The 18,545-nt window shown below is 28.8% G+C and overlaps 1 protein-coding gene across 4 annotated transcripts in view; it reads left to right on the top strand.

Annotated features, from left to right (window-relative positions):
• Positions 1-8,348, top strand: part of LOC129907714 (protein bicaudal D) — a 68,334-nt gene extending 59,986 nt beyond the window's left edge. For 2 of the 4 annotated variants that reach the window (XR_008771135.1, XR_008771134.1), the window contains exons 2-8: positions 1,142-1,507; positions 1,570-1,707; positions 1,768-2,639; positions 2,809-3,026; positions 3,092-3,340; positions 3,423-3,810; positions 7,549-8,348. Coding sequence is in view for 2 of the 4 variants with exons in the window: in XM_055984052.1 (XP_055840027.1) it covers positions 1,142-1,507; positions 1,570-1,707; positions 1,768-2,639; positions 2,809-3,026; positions 3,092-3,340; positions 3,423-3,597; positions 7,549-7,663 (2,133 nt within the window). In the remaining 2 variants the exon portion in view is untranslated. The remainder of the gene's footprint in view (positions 1-1,141; positions 1,508-1,569; positions 1,708-1,767; positions 2,640-2,808; positions 3,027-3,091; positions 3,341-3,422; positions 3,811-7,548) is intronic. The other 2 variants (XM_055984052.1, XM_055984051.1) reach the window with 1 other exon arrangement.
• The last annotated feature ends 10,197 nt before the right edge of the window (positions 8,349-18,545 follow it).

Here is an 18,545-nt window from a genome sequence, read left to right as displayed (position 1 = left end):
TTATTTACAAATTTCTCAACTTTTAATTTTTCCAATATCATTGGCCCATACAGCGCTAACAAGAAGATAAATATCTCACTATATTTCTAAAATAATTGCTCCTCAATTCTTTCTCCATCACCCTTATTAAAAATTAAGTTTATCTGGACGAAGGAAAACATTTGGCAGTTTTATACAATTTCCAGTCCTTTCCTACCTATCCTCGATGCTCCCCTAGGTTGACACTTTTCTCCTTTTGTTTTAACCCACATTGTAATAATTCTTTATCATACTTTAAGTCGGTGATATTAATTTTTTTTAGACCATATTGACGGACCTGTACCATTATTTCTGCGTCATCTTGTAGTTTTTACTACTTTTAAAAATATATTTTACCGATTCTCCCAATGTTCCAATTATAGTAATAGTGGCTTTACCAAAATAAAAAATACAGTGTAATTTTTAAATACGCTGGGTCTCAGAAGGATATTCAATTGGTAAAGCTGTATTTTTTAATCTTTTCCCCAGTTCAACCACTTTATGACTAACCCATTACCAAAGTATATATTTATGTACATAGTCAAATCAAGTTCGTCGCGTTTTGTGAAAAATGATGCAAAGAACTCTTGCTCGGCTTCATGTTGAATGTGTATCTCAAATAGGGGCATCTTATCAATTAACTAATTAACATCTAACAAATCGAGAGTATTCAATGTCCTTTCCTTCGTTTTACTCTTCTAGGTGTCCTTGGACCAGTCTTTAGATCTAACCTTATTATTCCATTTCTGAACCATTTCTTTAATTAAGTTTGAACTCCAAATCCTTAAATCTCATCTATGAATTCATTTTTTAATTCCAGCTCCCTGTCGCGACCCTATCCAACCCTTAATAAATATCCTCTATCCGCCCGTCTACCATTCATCTTATTTCTTATGACTCGCATATTGCATTCAACCAAAATCGAAGTACAACTCCTTCAATTAATATGAATCGTAATGAGCTTCGTCTCTATTTTGCATTTTTATTTCAATAGACCAGAGCTCTAGTGAAATAACTAGTTACTTAGATCTCCAAAACTGAATTATATTTAAAAATTCACGACAAACATCAATACTCCAAATGAACAATGTTCTAATATATTTTCTTCTTTCTTCTTTTCCAGGCCCTTGCAAAATTCCAGACGTCACAAAAAGTCACAACAAAAACCGGCATCGAACAAGAAGAAACACTTCTAAATGAATCTGCCGCCATCGAAACATCACTTAATTTACAAATTTTAGATTTGGAAAATGAAGTCAAACAGCTGCGTCATGAGCTGGAGCGTGTGCGTAATGAACGGGATCGTATGTTGCAAGAAAATTCCGACATTGGTCGTGATAAGTCTGATAATGAAGCTGAAAAAATTAGACTTAAAGCTGAGCTGAAAGAATTGAAATTCCGTGAGACCCGCATGTTAACTGAATATTCAGAATTGGAAGAAGAAAACATATCGCTGCAAAAGCAAGTGTCCAGTTTAAGGAGTTCACAAGTAAGTCTTTCTTAAAAAATGCCTAAAACTCCTTTCGAATAATAACGATTTTTTTCTCATAGGTTGAATTTGAAGGTGCCAAACATGAAATCCGAAGGCTCACTGAAGAATTGGAGCTTCTCAATAATCAAGTCGATGAATTGGCTAATCTTAAAAAGATTGCGGAGAAGCAAATGGAAGAAGCCTTGGAAGCTTTACAAGTAACTGACTTTATCAATCCCTTCATTTAGTCCAAATTTAACTTTATTTTTGTATAACAGGGTGAAAGGGAAGCAAAATATGCTTTAAAGAAAGAACTCGACGGACATATCAACCGAGAGTCTATGTACCACATAAGCAACTTGGCCTACAGCATCCGTTCCATTGATGAAAACGCTGGCGGAAACAGCGACGGAGAAGAAGAAAATTTAGCCCTAAAACGTCTAGAAGCCGATCTAACAACCGAACTGAAATCCCCCGATGGCACAAAAGTCGATCTTTTCTCAGAAATCCATCTAAACGAGCTGAAAAAACTGGAAAAACAATTGGAGTCAATGGAAAACGAAAAGGCCCACATGACATCGAACCTGCGCGAAGCTCAAACAAATCTGGATAAGAGTCAAAATGAATTGCAAAACTTTATGTCCCGACTGGCATTGCTGGCAGCGCATGTCGACGCCCTAACCCATTTGAAAAAACAAATCGACACTAAGGACGAAGCAAAACTAACGACTTTGGTCAAAAACAGTAAAGACAAGAACGATGAATTGAATTTGAATCAAAAGTTGCGTGATGTCCTGACGCAATATGCTAATTGGTTCACCCTCAGTTCCAAGGAGATCGATGGCTTAAAGACTGATATTAGTGAGTTGCAAAAGGGTTTGAATTACTCTGATGCTATGGTAACACTGCGCAATGAGATAACAAATTTGAAGAACAAGCTGTTATCGACGGAACAAAAGTCACTGGATCTGCAAAGTGATGTGCAAACTTTGACACACATCTCACAGAATGCTGGACAAAGTTTGGGTTCAGCTAGGTCGACATTGGTGGCGTTAAGTGACGATTTGGCACAATTGTATCATCTAGTCTGTACTGTGAATGGTGAAACGCCAACACGTGTGCTATTGGATCATAAGAATGATGACATGAGGTAAGGTTTAGGGTGAATTTCAAGTAGTTAGACGTAGCTGTAGAAGTCTTTGGAAGCAACAAATAGTCACGTGACGTCATGGAGAGTGTTTCAGGCTTTTAATCGACTTTTTAAACCACTTTGTCTCATTTTCACAATCAATAAACATTTTTTAATATTTTCCCTTTAGTTTTGAGAATGATTCACTCACCGCCATTCAGTCACAATTCAAATCGGACGTGTTCCTATCAAGATCCCAGATAGTTGAAGACCTCCAAGGCTTGGCTGATTCAGTGGAAATCAAAAAATACGTTGATACAGTCAACGATCAAATAAAATACCTTAAGACCGCTGTGGAACACACAATCGATCTTAATAAAAACAAAGTTAGAGGCGATGTCAGTGAGGGTAAGCCACCACCAAATGGATTTTCTCTTATTGATATCCTATTGACACCTTTGCTTCCTGTTTAGACAAATTCAATCGCGAAGAAATCGAAGAGCTGCAAGAGCAAATTATTAAGCTCAAGAGCCTGTTGTCAACGAAGCGCGAACAAATCGCAACCCTGCGCACAGTACTCAAGTCCAATAAGCAAACTGCCGAAGTTGCACTCACCAATCTTAAGTCAAAGTATGAGAATGAGAAGTTAGTTGTGAGTGATACAATGTCTAAATTGAGGAATGAACTGAAGATTCTTAAAGAAGATGCAGCTACATTCTCAAGTAAATATTTATATTAAATGCCATATTTTTCTATTTAACGACTATTTACTGCCATTTATTTATTTTTTATTAATTTGTTTAGGTCTTCGAGCAATGTTTGCAGCTCGTTGTGAAGAATATGTTACACAAGTCGATGATTTGAATCGTCAATTGGAAGCTGCTGAAGAGGAAAAGAAGACCCTCAATCAGTTATTAAGACTCGCTGTGCAACAAAAATTAACGCTGACACAACGTTTGGAGGAGATGGAAATGGATCGGTGGGTTAATTATCGTCGTTAGCAAACGAACTTTAATAGATCAGAGTAGTAAAAGTTTTTGATTTTGTGAGAGAAAGTGATTTAGAAGAGCAACACACACAAAAATAAGCCCGAGAATGAGATTTATTTTTGAAATTTAATTTTCGTTTTTGGATTTAATTTAATAATCATGAGTCGATATTCCCTTACAAAAAAAATTAAACAAATTTATTGGTAAGAATTAATTTTCTCAATCGATGTGCATGCGCATGTACTAACCTGAGAAAATGCAAAGCAATAAGATCCCAGCAGTAAATATGCGTAACTAACTTTTTCAAACCATAGTAATCTGATTTTTTTTTGTGTAACTATAGGTTTTAGCTTTCTATGTAAGATAAACATCCCTGCTTCAATTGAAAATATGATGAATGTAAAAAAAAATAATCAGTGTGTAGCGAAATTAGAAACAAAAACCATTTATTACTAATATGTAAATATTTTAAATTTTAAATCCCTAATGTCAGAGGGTGAAGTTCGTTTAGAAATTGCGACTGTTCAACCAGGACAAAAAGTAATCGGTCTATAAAAACTGATGTTTTTTTTCAAAAGTTCTTTAAGTTTCTAAAACAGATCTTATAGAGTTGTGTAATGTGTATAATGTACAAATTTCAAAGGAACTTCAACCATTATTATTCTGAATGCTTCTATACTTTTTATTGATTTGATTGATGTAATGACTAATAAAATAAATTGAAATTTTTTGATCAGAATTCAGAATTTGACGGATTCCTTTTTCAAATGTAACGATACCTTTCCAAAATACATGTTAGACTAGCTTTGTAGATATCACACAAAATTTTTTTTATAAAGGTCATACAATTCTGACTTCCAACATGGTATAATTCGCTATACTCGTAGTTTGAAATAAATACGGTACAAAATAGCCGTGTGGATGTTGTGTATCGTGTCACTGGAAGTCTCACTGTCCAAAAACGAAATTTCATTCAAAACTTCATTAGACTAGAAACACTCCATTTACCTTTACTGAATTATCGTATAAGTATTTTATCATGCAATTTATAATTCATGCAAATACAAATGAGAACAATAAACACGTCTTCGTTTTTTGAGAGCTTTAATTCGAGTGTCTTATATTTCTTGAACATAAAAATGACTAGCATAAGTACATAATTATAAATTTTAGACTTTTCGATAATGCAATTAAAGTAAATAAATCATTCGATTGATACGTAAGAGAGAAATCTCAAGCACAGAATAACTGAATATTATTAAGGTCTTAATATAGAGAGTGTTTCAGCTATTAAACATAGATGTGTTTGAGCCGTATGCAGAATCGAAACTTGAGCAATTAAGTTCAAGATAAATTTGTATGTGATAGTTTACGCAGAGGAAAAAGTAGAGAATAAGATTTTATGTTCAATATAAATTATTTAAGTTTCAATTCAGAAAAAATTACGTTAAATTTTTGGTTTTAATTGAAAAAAATTGATATTTTCTGAAAGAATGTAAAATGTGACTTATATGATCACTTTCATATATGTACATATAACGACGCAATTAATGAAGTCAGTATTTAATGTTAGGAGAACTATTCAAACATTGGCAAACAGCTTGCGACCGGCTGGTTCAAACCGAAATTTGCATTGGTTCAAAACATCGCTCACAGAGGCCATCTATGAAATCTTGGTAGAAATTAAAAAAAAATAAATTTGGGGAAAATAATATAAAAACAGTTTGGTTGGATTGTTGAATACCAAATCTACACACATATTTGAATTGAGTATATTATTCATTTAAACTTGTGCATTTTTTTAGGTACATCTGTGCTCAAAAAAATTAGGAGTTCGTTATTTAAAAAAATAAAGTTATTTATATTCGTAGATAAGTATAAATAGATTAGCCAATTTATTGCTTGTATGCTTTTTATTACTTTGCTTATAAGATAACATATAAAGTAAAAACAAAACTTTTTTCAAAAAAAAAACTAAAATAAGGAACTTTACAAATAAAACATAGTTTGTTTCGGGTCGTTGTTTTGTTGGAGTGTCCATTTCAACGACATATTCCATTCTGCTTATGGTAGCATCTAGAGTTGGGCACTTTAGTTCATTTGAGTGATCGATCACTTTAGTTCAAATCACGCTACTGAACTAGTTCATTTAAGTTCAATTTATTTTAATCACTCCGTTTTTGTTAGAATTAAAAAACAAAATTAGTTTGTAGAAACTGTATCCAAATTTATGTAAAATTGACGCATTCTACATAATAAAACAAATACAACCTAAAAATAACAGATATGTACATATTTTATTTTCTATGAAAATTCTTAATTTCGTTCATATACTGGTCGAGCTTTCTGGTTCCTGACGAAAGTCTAGAAGAAGTACGTTTTGCTTTCATTAAATCGAAATCATAGTAATGTCATTGTTTTTTGTTCTTGCTCAGAAATAAGAATAAGTGGTGCTTGAAGAAGAAACGCTGATACTGGCACAAGCGACCTTGTGCCTTTTGTTTTACATCAAAATCTTGAGGTTTAGGAGAAGAACTGATTTCGCTCCAGAAAGAATTGGATGCAATTTCATATGCACTTTTGTTACTGGAACCCTATTCTTTAAACGTCTGTCGGGTTAAAAGAGCGCTGTCGGCGTATAAGACAAGGAGACAAGGACCAAATTTGAAAATTCCCTATACAGATATGACTTCCTTTCACCCAAAAAATATATAAAAAAAAATGATAATGTAAGGTGAGCGCAAGCTGTTTTGTAATGTCATATTACGACTGCTCTAGGTTGCTGTTTAGTTTGTTGAAACAAATCTTTTTCGCTATTTACGAACTAAATTGAACTAAGTAAGTGAACTAAGTTCATTAGTTCACCAAGATGAACTAGTTCGTTCGCGAACTACACAAGCCTAGTAGCATCACATCAGAGAAGATGTCAATATATTTCCGATAGTTCATTGTTCCTATTATTCGGTGAATGGGGCCATTCAGGTTTTTTGTAGGAAAATCAATAAATATCTTCGCCAGTTTTTATAAATTTAAATTCAAAATGGGTTATGGTTTTGCCATAAAAAAGTTTTTGGAAATAAATATCAAATTATTGTAAACACTCCACGTTTGTGAAATAATTTTTAAAATTATGCATTTAGCTCATATGTGCATTTGTGCATCGTATTAAAGTTGTTTTAATTTTTGTTTTTATCAAAACCAACATAACAATTATGGAAAAAGTGGATTTCGTGATGCCATCCTGTTTGACTGTGCGTTCATCTGTACGTACTTATGGGGTTTTCGTTTGGTACAAAAATCAATTTATTTTTTTATTTAGATCTGTCAAAAAACTGATTTTTTCAATTTTTGCCTTCGTTTGGCCAAAAAATTGATTTATTTTTCGATCTTTAATCAATTTTCCGGATCTGAATTTTTCGACAGTTTACCCCTATTTTACTAACACCACTCTGCACCATTGTTGATATCCATTCTTTGACAAGTTTTTAAAATTGTTTTGAGTTCAAATGGAAGCAATTTTAAGTGAATTTATTTATTCGTCCAGCTCATCTTCAAATAAAAAAATCAACGGTGGAATCAATATTTTTGATAACTGCGATCGCTGCCTATTTCACAGACATAAAAACACATCAATACTATAGCAAATGTTAAGTAATATGGTCCTCACATTCCTCACATACAATGTTAAAACAACAAGTTAGTAATATTAAAAAATACCGCCATTTTTATTAAAATAATCTTAGTTTATCTTAAGGCAGCTTTGTGTAAAGAATGTGTTGTAAAAATGTATGTATCCGTAATATGCTTAGGCGAAAGAGTCCTTTTTTTTTGAATAACACAAAATTTCCTTCTGCTGGCATACATAAATGTTATCCTTATACAATTATTGTAAGTTCTTAAAAAATTTCTCTAATAATTAAAATTTGTTCATTTATTTACAGTGAAATGCGACATGTTCGCCGACCAATGCTGACACCTCGCGGTGCTAGTGGAAAATCATCATTTTCCCGACCATCACCACGAAATCCTTCAGCAAATAATCAGAATCCCTTCTAACATAAAATCAGCGTGCAGCGTAAACTTTTAGCCTTAGTTTATACTTTACTTAAGTTATAAAATGTTTGTTAATTTTATTTATACTTCCTTACAAGCAAACAACAAACAAAAAAAAAAACTTATACATACAATACATACATCGTTATTTACTAAAATATTTCTACAAAAATGAAGTCAAGCTAGTTTGGAGAGATTGCGAATTCGTTCCTAATTATGCCACAACGTCCAATTTATTTTTCCATTCAAACAAAACAAACACAATGAATGAAATAAAAAACAAAAATGTGGCACTATTATTTATGTAAAATGGAACGCAATCAAGTACCTTTACTTTGTTATTCTCTCCACTTTAGTGCACTAAAAATGGTTAAAGTTTTTATTATTAATATTATTATGATCAGTATAAACGGTACGTTACTTAGTATTTCAATTTAAGATTAGGAAAAAAGAAAAAAATGTTTATGTTTTATTAATTTGTTTATTATTAATTTTTTATATGAAAAGAAGAAAAAAAAGATTTAATTTTGTTCTATTGGTGTTTTTTTTTTTAAGAAAAAAAATAAGCTGTACGCAAAAAACAGAAATTCAGTAAACATATATTCAACTATTTTTATTATCATCATGTAATTATGTAATTTTTTTGGTTTTTATAAAATTTTGAAGAAAAAAAAAAAAAAATGAAGAACATTGTCAATATTTGTTCAACAATAGAAAAAACAACAAAAGCAAAAATTGCAGCTAAAGAAAATTTAAGGCAGCAAAAAATATTTTATAGTCTCTAAGACAAAAACGTAATAGGTATTTATTAAAAACTAAAGAAAAACACAACCAACTCTAGTTAATAAATAAATAAATAATCTGAAATTAAGCTAATAAAATACATTTAATTATAAAAAATAACAATTTTATAAATAACAAACAAAAAAAAAGTTAAAAATTATAAAATAAAACAACTAAATAAATCGTCCATCATTAAAAGTGAATTTTATTGTTTTTTTTTTTTGTTTATCTTTCTTTGTGGCTTTGCAATTTATTTTTTTTTTTACAAAACTCTATCTATTATAACAAATTTTACCTATTACCTTTAATGAAAAAAAAAATATTATATTTGAGAAATATAATTTTTTATTTCCATCAATATGTCCTTCCACACACACAAACGACACAAATCTATTTGTTTATTGTTGTGATTTTTCATATAAAAACTAAAATAAAAAAATTAAAAATATATTTAAAAAATAAAACAATAAATATGTATTTAATTATATATTTAAAGAAAACAAAAAAGAAATCTAAACTTTATATACAAAATATCATATTAAAATCTTTGGAATTCTAACATTTTAATATTACCTAAACCTTTAAAGAGTAAAAAAAAATATATTTTCTTGTGTTTATAATAAGTTTTTTGTTTTTATCCAATTTTGTTTATTAAATTAAATAATATTGAACAACTGGAATGGGAAATATTAAATTTTGTAAATTAAATAAAATCTGAAATATTAAAAGTTACAAAAAAAGTAAATAACTACGAGTTTATTCTAGAAGTTTAGCATAATTTAGAAAAAGTTTTATGAGCTGCAAATTTAAACAAAAAGTTTGGAAAGTATAGACTCACATGAAAATTGTGGTTCAAGCTATTCAATTATATAAGAGAGAGAGAGTCGTTATAGATCGAATACCTTACCTTTTAACCCAGAAAAGTCGATTTTTAAGGGGAGGCAAAACACTAAGTATGAAATGTATGAGATCCAGTACAAATGATTTTGTTTTAATTACGCGAAGCTCTAAAAATATCTAATTTAAGCCAACAGGGTCCTTTTCATTATATCTGAATTTTTTTCTACAATATAAGTGCACTATTACCGTATGCATATATCGTGGGCACTAAGCCAAAACCACGAATCTGCAAAATTGTAGTTTTGAGAAAAACGGCTTCAAAGTTTTGGAAACACATGCAATCTTATGGAAACTCGTGCAACAAAAAATGATATTTAAGCTTCTAGGCAACAGATGCAGGATTGGGATTGACGCAGTGAATAGATAACAAGTAAACTGACACATTAAAGTCAAAATGTCCAAAAATGCAGATTCGCGGTTTTGGCGTTGTGCCCACGATATGTTGTTTCGAAAAGTTATAGTAGGCCGACTTCAAGTAAAAAGAGGGAAAATTGCTTCTATTAAAGAAACTAATGTGGAAAGGGAAAAAATTTTATGAATTTTAAGATACACGGTTGTTCTAATGTTCGTCCGATCTTAAAAACGGAAGCGAAAATTGAATCCGTACGGATTGAAAAAGGTTGTTCTGATTTCCATTCGACTTTAGAGTTGGAGAATATTGTTTTCAGGTAGCAAATTGCTACTACTCATGCAAATGAGCTAGACATAAACATGTTTCAAATTTGAAATTTGTATGGGTAATTATCTCCTTTGGTCCAGTTGAAACTTGAAACAGGCTTAAAGTTGTAATGTATTTATTGGCTTTTTACTTTTGTATTAGAGAAACTTATAAGAAAAGATGATATAATAAATCCTGAACCATCTGAATTGGGTTCTCATCCAGAAACAAGATGTTTATATTTTATTATTTCCTAACTGGAAAGGTAGCAAGGAAAAATCTCCTTAACTGGTTTTACATACTTACTAAATATCCGTTCGAAAATAATGTCGGCTTATTAGTTAGTTTCAATATTCTCTGAAAGTTGACATTGGTACCTACATCTAATCAATTACTAACTTTTTAGTCCTTAAAATTTCTGAATCGGTTAATTGATTTCCGTCACGGCGGGAACTGGCTAAGTTCATCGTGTTTTTAAAAGGCTTGAAGTGTAATATGGTGTTAATTATTTTAAGTGACTTATTCTGTGTTTCTGAAAATGCTGGATGTAACTCGAAGTATAACATCTGTCTTGGCGAATAATCAAATAAAAATTATTTGATTTTGGACTTTTGAGTATTTATATTTATATAGGTACTTTTGATGGAATTCTGACATGAAATCGGGAAGAGAATTTCTGCACTGAGAAGAGTTATGTATATCTCTCGGCCTTTTTTGTGGTAGTAAAACAGTAATAGAAAACTTCTGAAAACGAAATAAGAAAATCTCAACGCGACTGGCGAGTGTTTTAACGTACTCATTCATACGTTTTCCGAAAATTCTTGAGCTGGTTATGGAACTCAGTGTGAGCTGTATAAACATTTTCATTACAACATAATACTTAAGTAAAAGTTATGTTAAGATGGTTAACAATATTTGCGCTAGGAATGGAATTTCTTCCCGAAATGAATGATATACATAATTATTGTATTTTATTCCTTGTTGAAATGAATTTAACCTCGGAGTTAAATGGAGTTAAATAACATGTAACGTCCAATAAGTGTATATTGGTTTGGTTTTTCGTAAGCATTTCGAAAAGTATTTTTTGGGACAATATGATAGTTGTTTTTCTAGTAGAAGGAAATGTTGGCTTTTAATTTGAAGGCGGCATTAAAACTAGAATTACCAATATTCATATTACTTACATGAAATGAAATATTTTCTGGTGAAGTGAAAACAGACCTATTTATGAGTTTCATGCAGAAAACATTTCACGTATTGGTTTTACAAATTTCAATCTAATGAAATTTTAATTTTTAGTGGAATTGTTTCACCGAAATTTAAGTGAAATAAAGGAGCTGTCATATTCACCGGAAAAATAATTCTAAATAATGAACAACTTTTTGCTGGGATTTAAATAGAACAAAAGCGAAATGAAATTTGTCCGGGTGAATCCTGGTGTACATGAAACTCACTATGGGGCTAAGTGCGAATTTAAACCAAATTAAATTTTCAAATTCTGTGAATTTAGCTAAGCATTTTAGCTGATAGGGAAGTTATGGACTAAGTTTTAGAAAATTTAGGTGAAAACAGTATTTTCAGTCGCAATCGCAAGTAGGTTGTGCGAATATTTCCTCTTTTAAAAATATTGTGAACGTGAATATGATACCCACATTAAACACACTGTGATGTGGAAATTGACTGCCCAATAAATTGACCTATTTGTTTCTGGAAAAAGTACGAGTGGGAAATTAAATATATCGGATCAAATTTTAGAAGCAATTAATATTTTCTATGTGATATATTAAGCAGAGAATAACAAGAATCAGAGTTTTCATGTGAGAAATTCAGACGCAGTTTCAAAATGCTAATTAAAAATAACAATGCAACTTAGCGAAACTTATAGTTTTTTTTGCTGCTACCTACAAATATTTTACAAATAAATTCCTACATCGAAATCCTACAAACTTAATAAAATAATAAAAATATATTAGCTTAAACTTCAACATAAAATAACCACCTAGAAAAATTTGAATCAAAACTAATCTGTTACGCGTTACAAACGCCCAGTAGCTGGAGTTAAGTAAATTTAAAAGTAGAACATTTTCATATCCGTAAACAATTTTAAAATACATATTGGTATCATACTAAAAATATAAATAATATCCGAAAATTTAGATCAAAGTTTGTATGTTGGATAAAAAAATAAATAGAATTTACTCAAATAAAAGTTACAAAATTACCTTCTATCCATAATAACTTAGCGAAATTAAAAAAAAATAAAATAAACTTTATTATTTGCAAACATTAAATGTCCTTAAAAAGTTTTTAAGCCCATTCCAGATTAAATATCCAATATTTTATGTTCCTAAAATTATACATATTTATTATTTTTCTCTACATTTCTACCTGAATTCCCCTTTGATTGTTGTATTTATATGTTAAACAAAAAAAAAAAATATCGAACTTTTAAAAAGAGGAAAAATAAAATAACCGTCGCAATAAATTTTTAAAAAACAAAGTTTATAAATAAGTTGGTTAAGTATAAGAAAAATAAAAAAAAAATAAAAGTTAAAAACACAATCTATACCGAGCCATTCAATTGAATTTATTGAAACTTACAAAAAAGGACACAGATTCATTAACAAACAAATAAATAAATTCACCACAAAGACGTACACCGTTTAAGAACCAAGAAAAAAAAAAAAAAAACAAGAACAACAACTCTTATATAACAAATTCATGTTAATGTAAGTAGAATAATTAATTTATAAAAAAATATTATTCAAAAAGAAAAAAAGAAAATATACATAAATATCTGACAAATGCAGAAACACTTCAATGCAAGTGAAATTTGACAAAAAACGAAATGGAACCATCTTAAAAAAAATTAACGAATTTTTGAAGAACAAACAACAAAAAATATTAACTATAACAAATGTATTAACTACAAGTATATTATAATAAATAAAAACAGAAATATGAATTCTTGGATTATTCGATTTTATTGTAATTTTCACCGTCCCTTTTTGATCATTACGATGTAATACAAAAGTTAATAATAAAACTAAAATAAAACAAAAAAAAAACAAACTGATATTAAAAACTAAGTTTAAATAAAAAAAGTTAATGTAATAGCAAAAATGGAGAAAATTAATTAAAAAAAAAAGAGAAAAGCTATTTTATATCCTTGTTATGTTTCAAATTTTGTGTCACTTTATGTTTAGTTTTTTTGTTTAAAATAATTTTGAATGTGGTTAATTAATAATTAATAAATAAAAATAATTAATTAAGAATTTTTGTATTAGGTACATAGTTACATTATACTAATCAAAGATGATTAATTACTAACTAAACTTTAACACAAATAAGCTCATTAATGAAAACAAAAACAAAAAAGAAGAAAGTCATAAAATCATAAAAGACACATTAATTGCATGGATAAGTAAAATAAAAAAAAAAAAAAATAAAATAGTTTTTTTTAGAACTAAACAAGTCAGACATTTTTAATGGGAAAACAAAAAATAAAATTAAAAAGAAGAAAAAAAAAAAAAACAAAAAATAGTAATACAAAACTTATTGATATTGATATATATTATTATATAAAATATTGAAACAAAAAAATTAGAAAAAAAAAAATAAATTATACTACTATGAAAGTAAGAAAACTTTGTTTTATTTTGATACATATAAGATTTTTAAGGCTCAGCAATGAAGAAGGTTTTTGTACCAGACCTAATGCAAAAATATAAGAAGATAAACACTTTACTTCACTTTGTTTTATTTTGATACATATAAGATTTTTAAGGCTCAGCAATGAAGAAGGTTTTTGTACCAGACCTAATGCAAAAATATAAGAAGATAAACACTTTACTTCACTTTGTTTTATTTTGATACATATAAGATTTTTAAGGCTCAGCAATGAAGAAGGTTTTTGTACCAGACCTAATGCAAAAATATAAGAAGATAAACACTTTACTTCACGGCCATTCCAAAGTAGCGAAGAGGACATATTGACGCTTGTTTCCAGTTTATCACGTTGAAAAATGAACTTTAACCCTTCCACACTCATATGTATTCAATTCAGAAAAGTTTCCAATGCAATAATTGTGAATTTTATTGAAAATATTTACTGCTCCTGAATGTACTAACTTACTTTTATAATTGAGTTAATATTTTTTAGCATTTGCTTAGAAAACAACAAATTCTGTTAGTTGCTCACGTTACATTAATCGGACACTTACACCCGTATAGTGATTTACAACTAACGATCGATAGTTGATAAATACTGAAATTTGGGATTATTAAACCTTATTTATAGGAAAACTGGTAACGGTTAGGACCATTCTCTGCTTTCAAAACTTTTTTAATTAAGTAATAAGATATCGAAATTAAATTTTTATCAACTATCAATTGATAGTTGTAAATAGCAATAAGGTTGTAAGGCTGTTAGTTTTAAGAATTTTTCTGTATTTAGAATATTAACTTATTTTATTTAGGGGAACAAATAGAAAATGTCTTGCTAACGGGGAATACATATAATAACATTCCTCCAATCTTTCACAAGTAATTAAAAAAAAAAAAAAAATTACGTATACGCCAGAGTGTATTTGGGCAACGTGAAAATAATGTGAATAATAACTTAGACCTAGGTGCCAACACACCCAAATATATTAAATATCATTTGCATTCAATAATCAAGCAACAACTTCATCTTTTTTGTCGTCAGTGACGTCAGTGTTAATAAAAACAAAATCCTTAGTAACTAAAAAGTCCATGTCAGGGTTTTTTTTTTGTCTATTGAATAATCCTGTAACCTGTAAGGTGATTGTGGCGCCAATTCTTATTCATAGCGAAAATTTTTCCCGGTGTCAATTCTATCATTACTTGCAACTTGCATTAAGAGTTGTTGCTAGAAAATGTCGGTTTGCTTTTGAAAAAATTAAAAAATCGTGCATACTTTGTCCACTTTTTCATGAAATTATCCCTTAAAATTCTTAACAACATCTTAAAGGGGTAATCGGCCCTACCGAGGTATCCGTTGGAGCTAAAATTTGTTCGATTTCATACGAAATAAATTCTCCTGGTTTATTTTTTTTTTTTCAACTTTATTTTACACCGACCATTTTAGACATAACCATAAAATCTGAGTAATGCAGTTTTATAGGTTATAGCCTTATGCGTTCTAAAAATCAGTTCAAAAGCCTGGCACCGTAAAATCACGTTTTAAAGTAGACGCACTCAAACTCAGAAGTACGTACCTATAAATTTATTTGTCGAATCACAAAATTTTAATGTACCCATAGAAAAATCCAACGTATTTCTGGATGCTTCTAGAATCAAGAGGATAGTATTGATTACTAAGTTATAGAAAAGAAGTTAAGAAAAAAGCGTTTAAAGTTTTGAGCGTAAAAGTCTTGTGAACTTTTACTTTAGTCTCGAAGTATTAAAACGCTTTTGTGCATTATTTTGAAACGCTTTGGAATTAATTAAGCCAGTAAACAAAAAAACCGTAAAAAAAAAATAAATACACCCGACAAGTTACATAATTTAGGCTGTTTATATGGTCGAATAATGCATGAAAATATTTTTGTTAAATTTTTAAAACCTTCCATTTTTTTTGTATTTACATTAACCATTTTTACAGACTTTACGAGCTAATCTTTCAATATCTCAGTCATTTTTTTTTACAATTCTCAATATATGTGATATTTTTTTGGAAAGAGGGTTCTTAGACCTTTTTAATGATGCATATAAGTCTATTGTTTAAACAAATTAAGTGTAGGTTTTTATCCTATAAATCTTTAAAAAGTGATTTTTTCCTCTATTTTTTCAACTTTACCCATTTTTTATCGCACAATAAAACAAACAAAAAAATAAAGTAAGGTTATATTCTGAAAGAATATATGATTAGGCACAAATTGGTGTATTGTCTATGCTATTTTTTCGTAACTAGAAAATATGGCCTAACATGATGTGAATTGCAAGGTGCACAACAGGGTGCTCGGTATTTTAAAATAATTAGAATTTGTATGCTCCTAAGATCTTATATGGTTGGAAATAAACTAAAAAAAATATTCCCCAAGTTTCAAGTCTCTAACTTCATTCTTACACTGAAAAAAGTATTATTCTTAAAAACTATGAATCTCGTTCATAAACCAAAATTCATAAATTTTTAAGAAAAATTCATTAAATTTAAGCACAAATTCTTAAAAAAAAAGTTTAGTTTTAAGAAAGATTCATAAAATTTAAGAATCAGTTTTCATACAAATTTTCCTATGGAAAATATTTTTATGAATTTTTTTTAAGAACGAATACGTAAGTTTATGAACAAATTCATAAACTTCTAGATCCAATTGGAAAGATTTTTATGCTGAATCTTAGAATCTGTACATACCTTTATAAACTAAATTCACTATTATTTTGCATTCATTTGTATTATGAGTTAAAATAATTTTTATAATTGACGTTTTTTCCCTTCTAAAATTGAAAAAATCTATTTTAAAAATTACATTTGTAAGAAGTTCATAAATATTGTAATTTTAAGTATTTTTTCTTAAAAAGAATGTATTTTTTCATTAATCGAAAAATAACGAATATTTTACCGTTATCCTGTATTCGGTATTAAGAACTTATTCTTAAAATTTAAGAATCTGTTCATACTTTTTAAGTTCGAAATTCATATTTTTCCAAATTTTAAGAATTAATTCATTAAATATTATGAAAGTATACTTATAATTTATGAAAAAATTCTTACGTTTTGAGTTTTTAAGTATATTTTCTTAAAGTCTATGTACTTTTTCATCAATCTAGAAAATAATAACTGTTGTTCTGAATCTATGCCTCAGAAAGATTTCTTTGAGGATTTAATTTAAAATCTGATATTCAAAGTGGACGGTCGTTGCCGAAATAAGTTATAAAAGTTTGTGAATAAAACACAATATTTATTATAAACAGTGTTAAGCATTTCAACCATGTAGACAATTTTGAAGAGTATAAGTAGGTAGTATTATATATTAAACATATTTTAATTTTTTTTTTCTTATAGCTGCGTATTTTAAAATTAAAAATCGTGATTTGATATTTTTGTGAAATAAGGAGGCACATACGTAATCTTCAACTTTGGACCGGCAAAGGGGAAAAAATCAACACAAAATAAAAACCATATTAAAGGCGACTCTCAACTAATCCTGTACACTTGAAATTGTCATTGCAAACTAAAGCAAAACATAGTATTTAGTAGGTAAGTGTTGAATTTTATTTTATTTCTCTAAATATTTAAAATTTGTTTTAACTTAATATTATCAACATTTCTCAAATTATTCTATATGATGTAGATACCTATCTAAATTCTTTATATTTTTATTTTTCCCCAACTTATTCAATTTTGTATTGTTTTTTTTTTCAGCTCCAAAGTCTAATGCTGCCGATTACAATAGGGTAAAAGATAATTTAACCTTCTAGCTATTTCAATTTTTTAAACCAAATAGTACATATTCATTTTACTAATACAAACTTTTTTCTATCTTTTCAGATGATGCATCCATTAAAAAAGTAAAATTAAATTAAAAATTAACTTTAAAGTGAAATGTATAGTGATAATGATCAATAAAACATTTTTATAACGTTTAAACTTAATAATTTCTTTTATTTTTAAAAACAATTTTCATTTTTTTGTTTTAGATTTTGGGATGTTTTCTTTTGCTGTTTGTTTGTTTGGGATACAATTTTTTCTAGGAACAAATTAAAGGCTTGGAATGGAAATGGTAATGTATTATATGCATTTATATAAATAAATGCATGCCTCTAATGAAAAGCGTATTATATTTTATGAAAACAATCATACAACTTTAAGAAAAATTCATAGTTTTTACGATTTTTTTCATAAAATTGAGGCAACATTTCATTTAAACTTTTACGAAATTTATGAAAAAAATCATAAAATTTAAGAAATAGTCTTAAAATGTAAGAAACTTTTCTTAAAATCTAAGAAACTTTTCTTAAAATCTAAGAAACTTTTCTTAAAATCTAAGAAAATTTTCTAAAAATCTAAGAAACTTTTCTTAAAATCTAAGAATCTTTTCTTAAAATCTAAGAAACTTTTCTTAAAATCTAAGAAATTTTTCTTAAAATCTAAGAAACTTTTCTTAAACATGTTCAAAAATTTTCGAATTCGTTTATGAACACACATACCGATAAGTTTCGAGCTACAACCCCTCATTGTTGGGCTGTGAAATTTTTGGCAGAAAATTAATGAATTTTCACATTTTTACTGAAGACCGCATTTAATTTCAAAACACAAGAATGTAAAAAAAAATTAAATGCACACCTGGGTCGCAAGTAGCGGTCGTACTTTCTCTTGTAGTTTAAGGTATGTTACTAGTTAACCATCCAAAATGTAAAATTTGAATTAGTTTTATAAAGTTTTAACAAAAGTAGTCTAACTCTATTAGGAGGAAACATAATAGAAAATTGTCTCATGTTATCGCCCAGGTCGCTTCTGCTGAGATAACCCTTAAGCTCGAACCCACGATGCCGGCACTGCAGTCAAATATACACTCCACT

The sequence above is a fragment of the Episyrphus balteatus genome, chromosome 1 (assembly GCF_945859705.1).
Source record: "Episyrphus balteatus chromosome 1, idEpiBalt1.1, whole genome shotgun sequence".
In the NCBI taxonomy this organism is placed as follows: domain Eukaryota; kingdom Metazoa; phylum Arthropoda; class Insecta; order Diptera; family Syrphidae; genus Episyrphus; species Episyrphus balteatus.
Note: the sequence above shows the minus strand (reverse complement) of the source record. Positions and strands in the feature narration are given on the sequence as shown.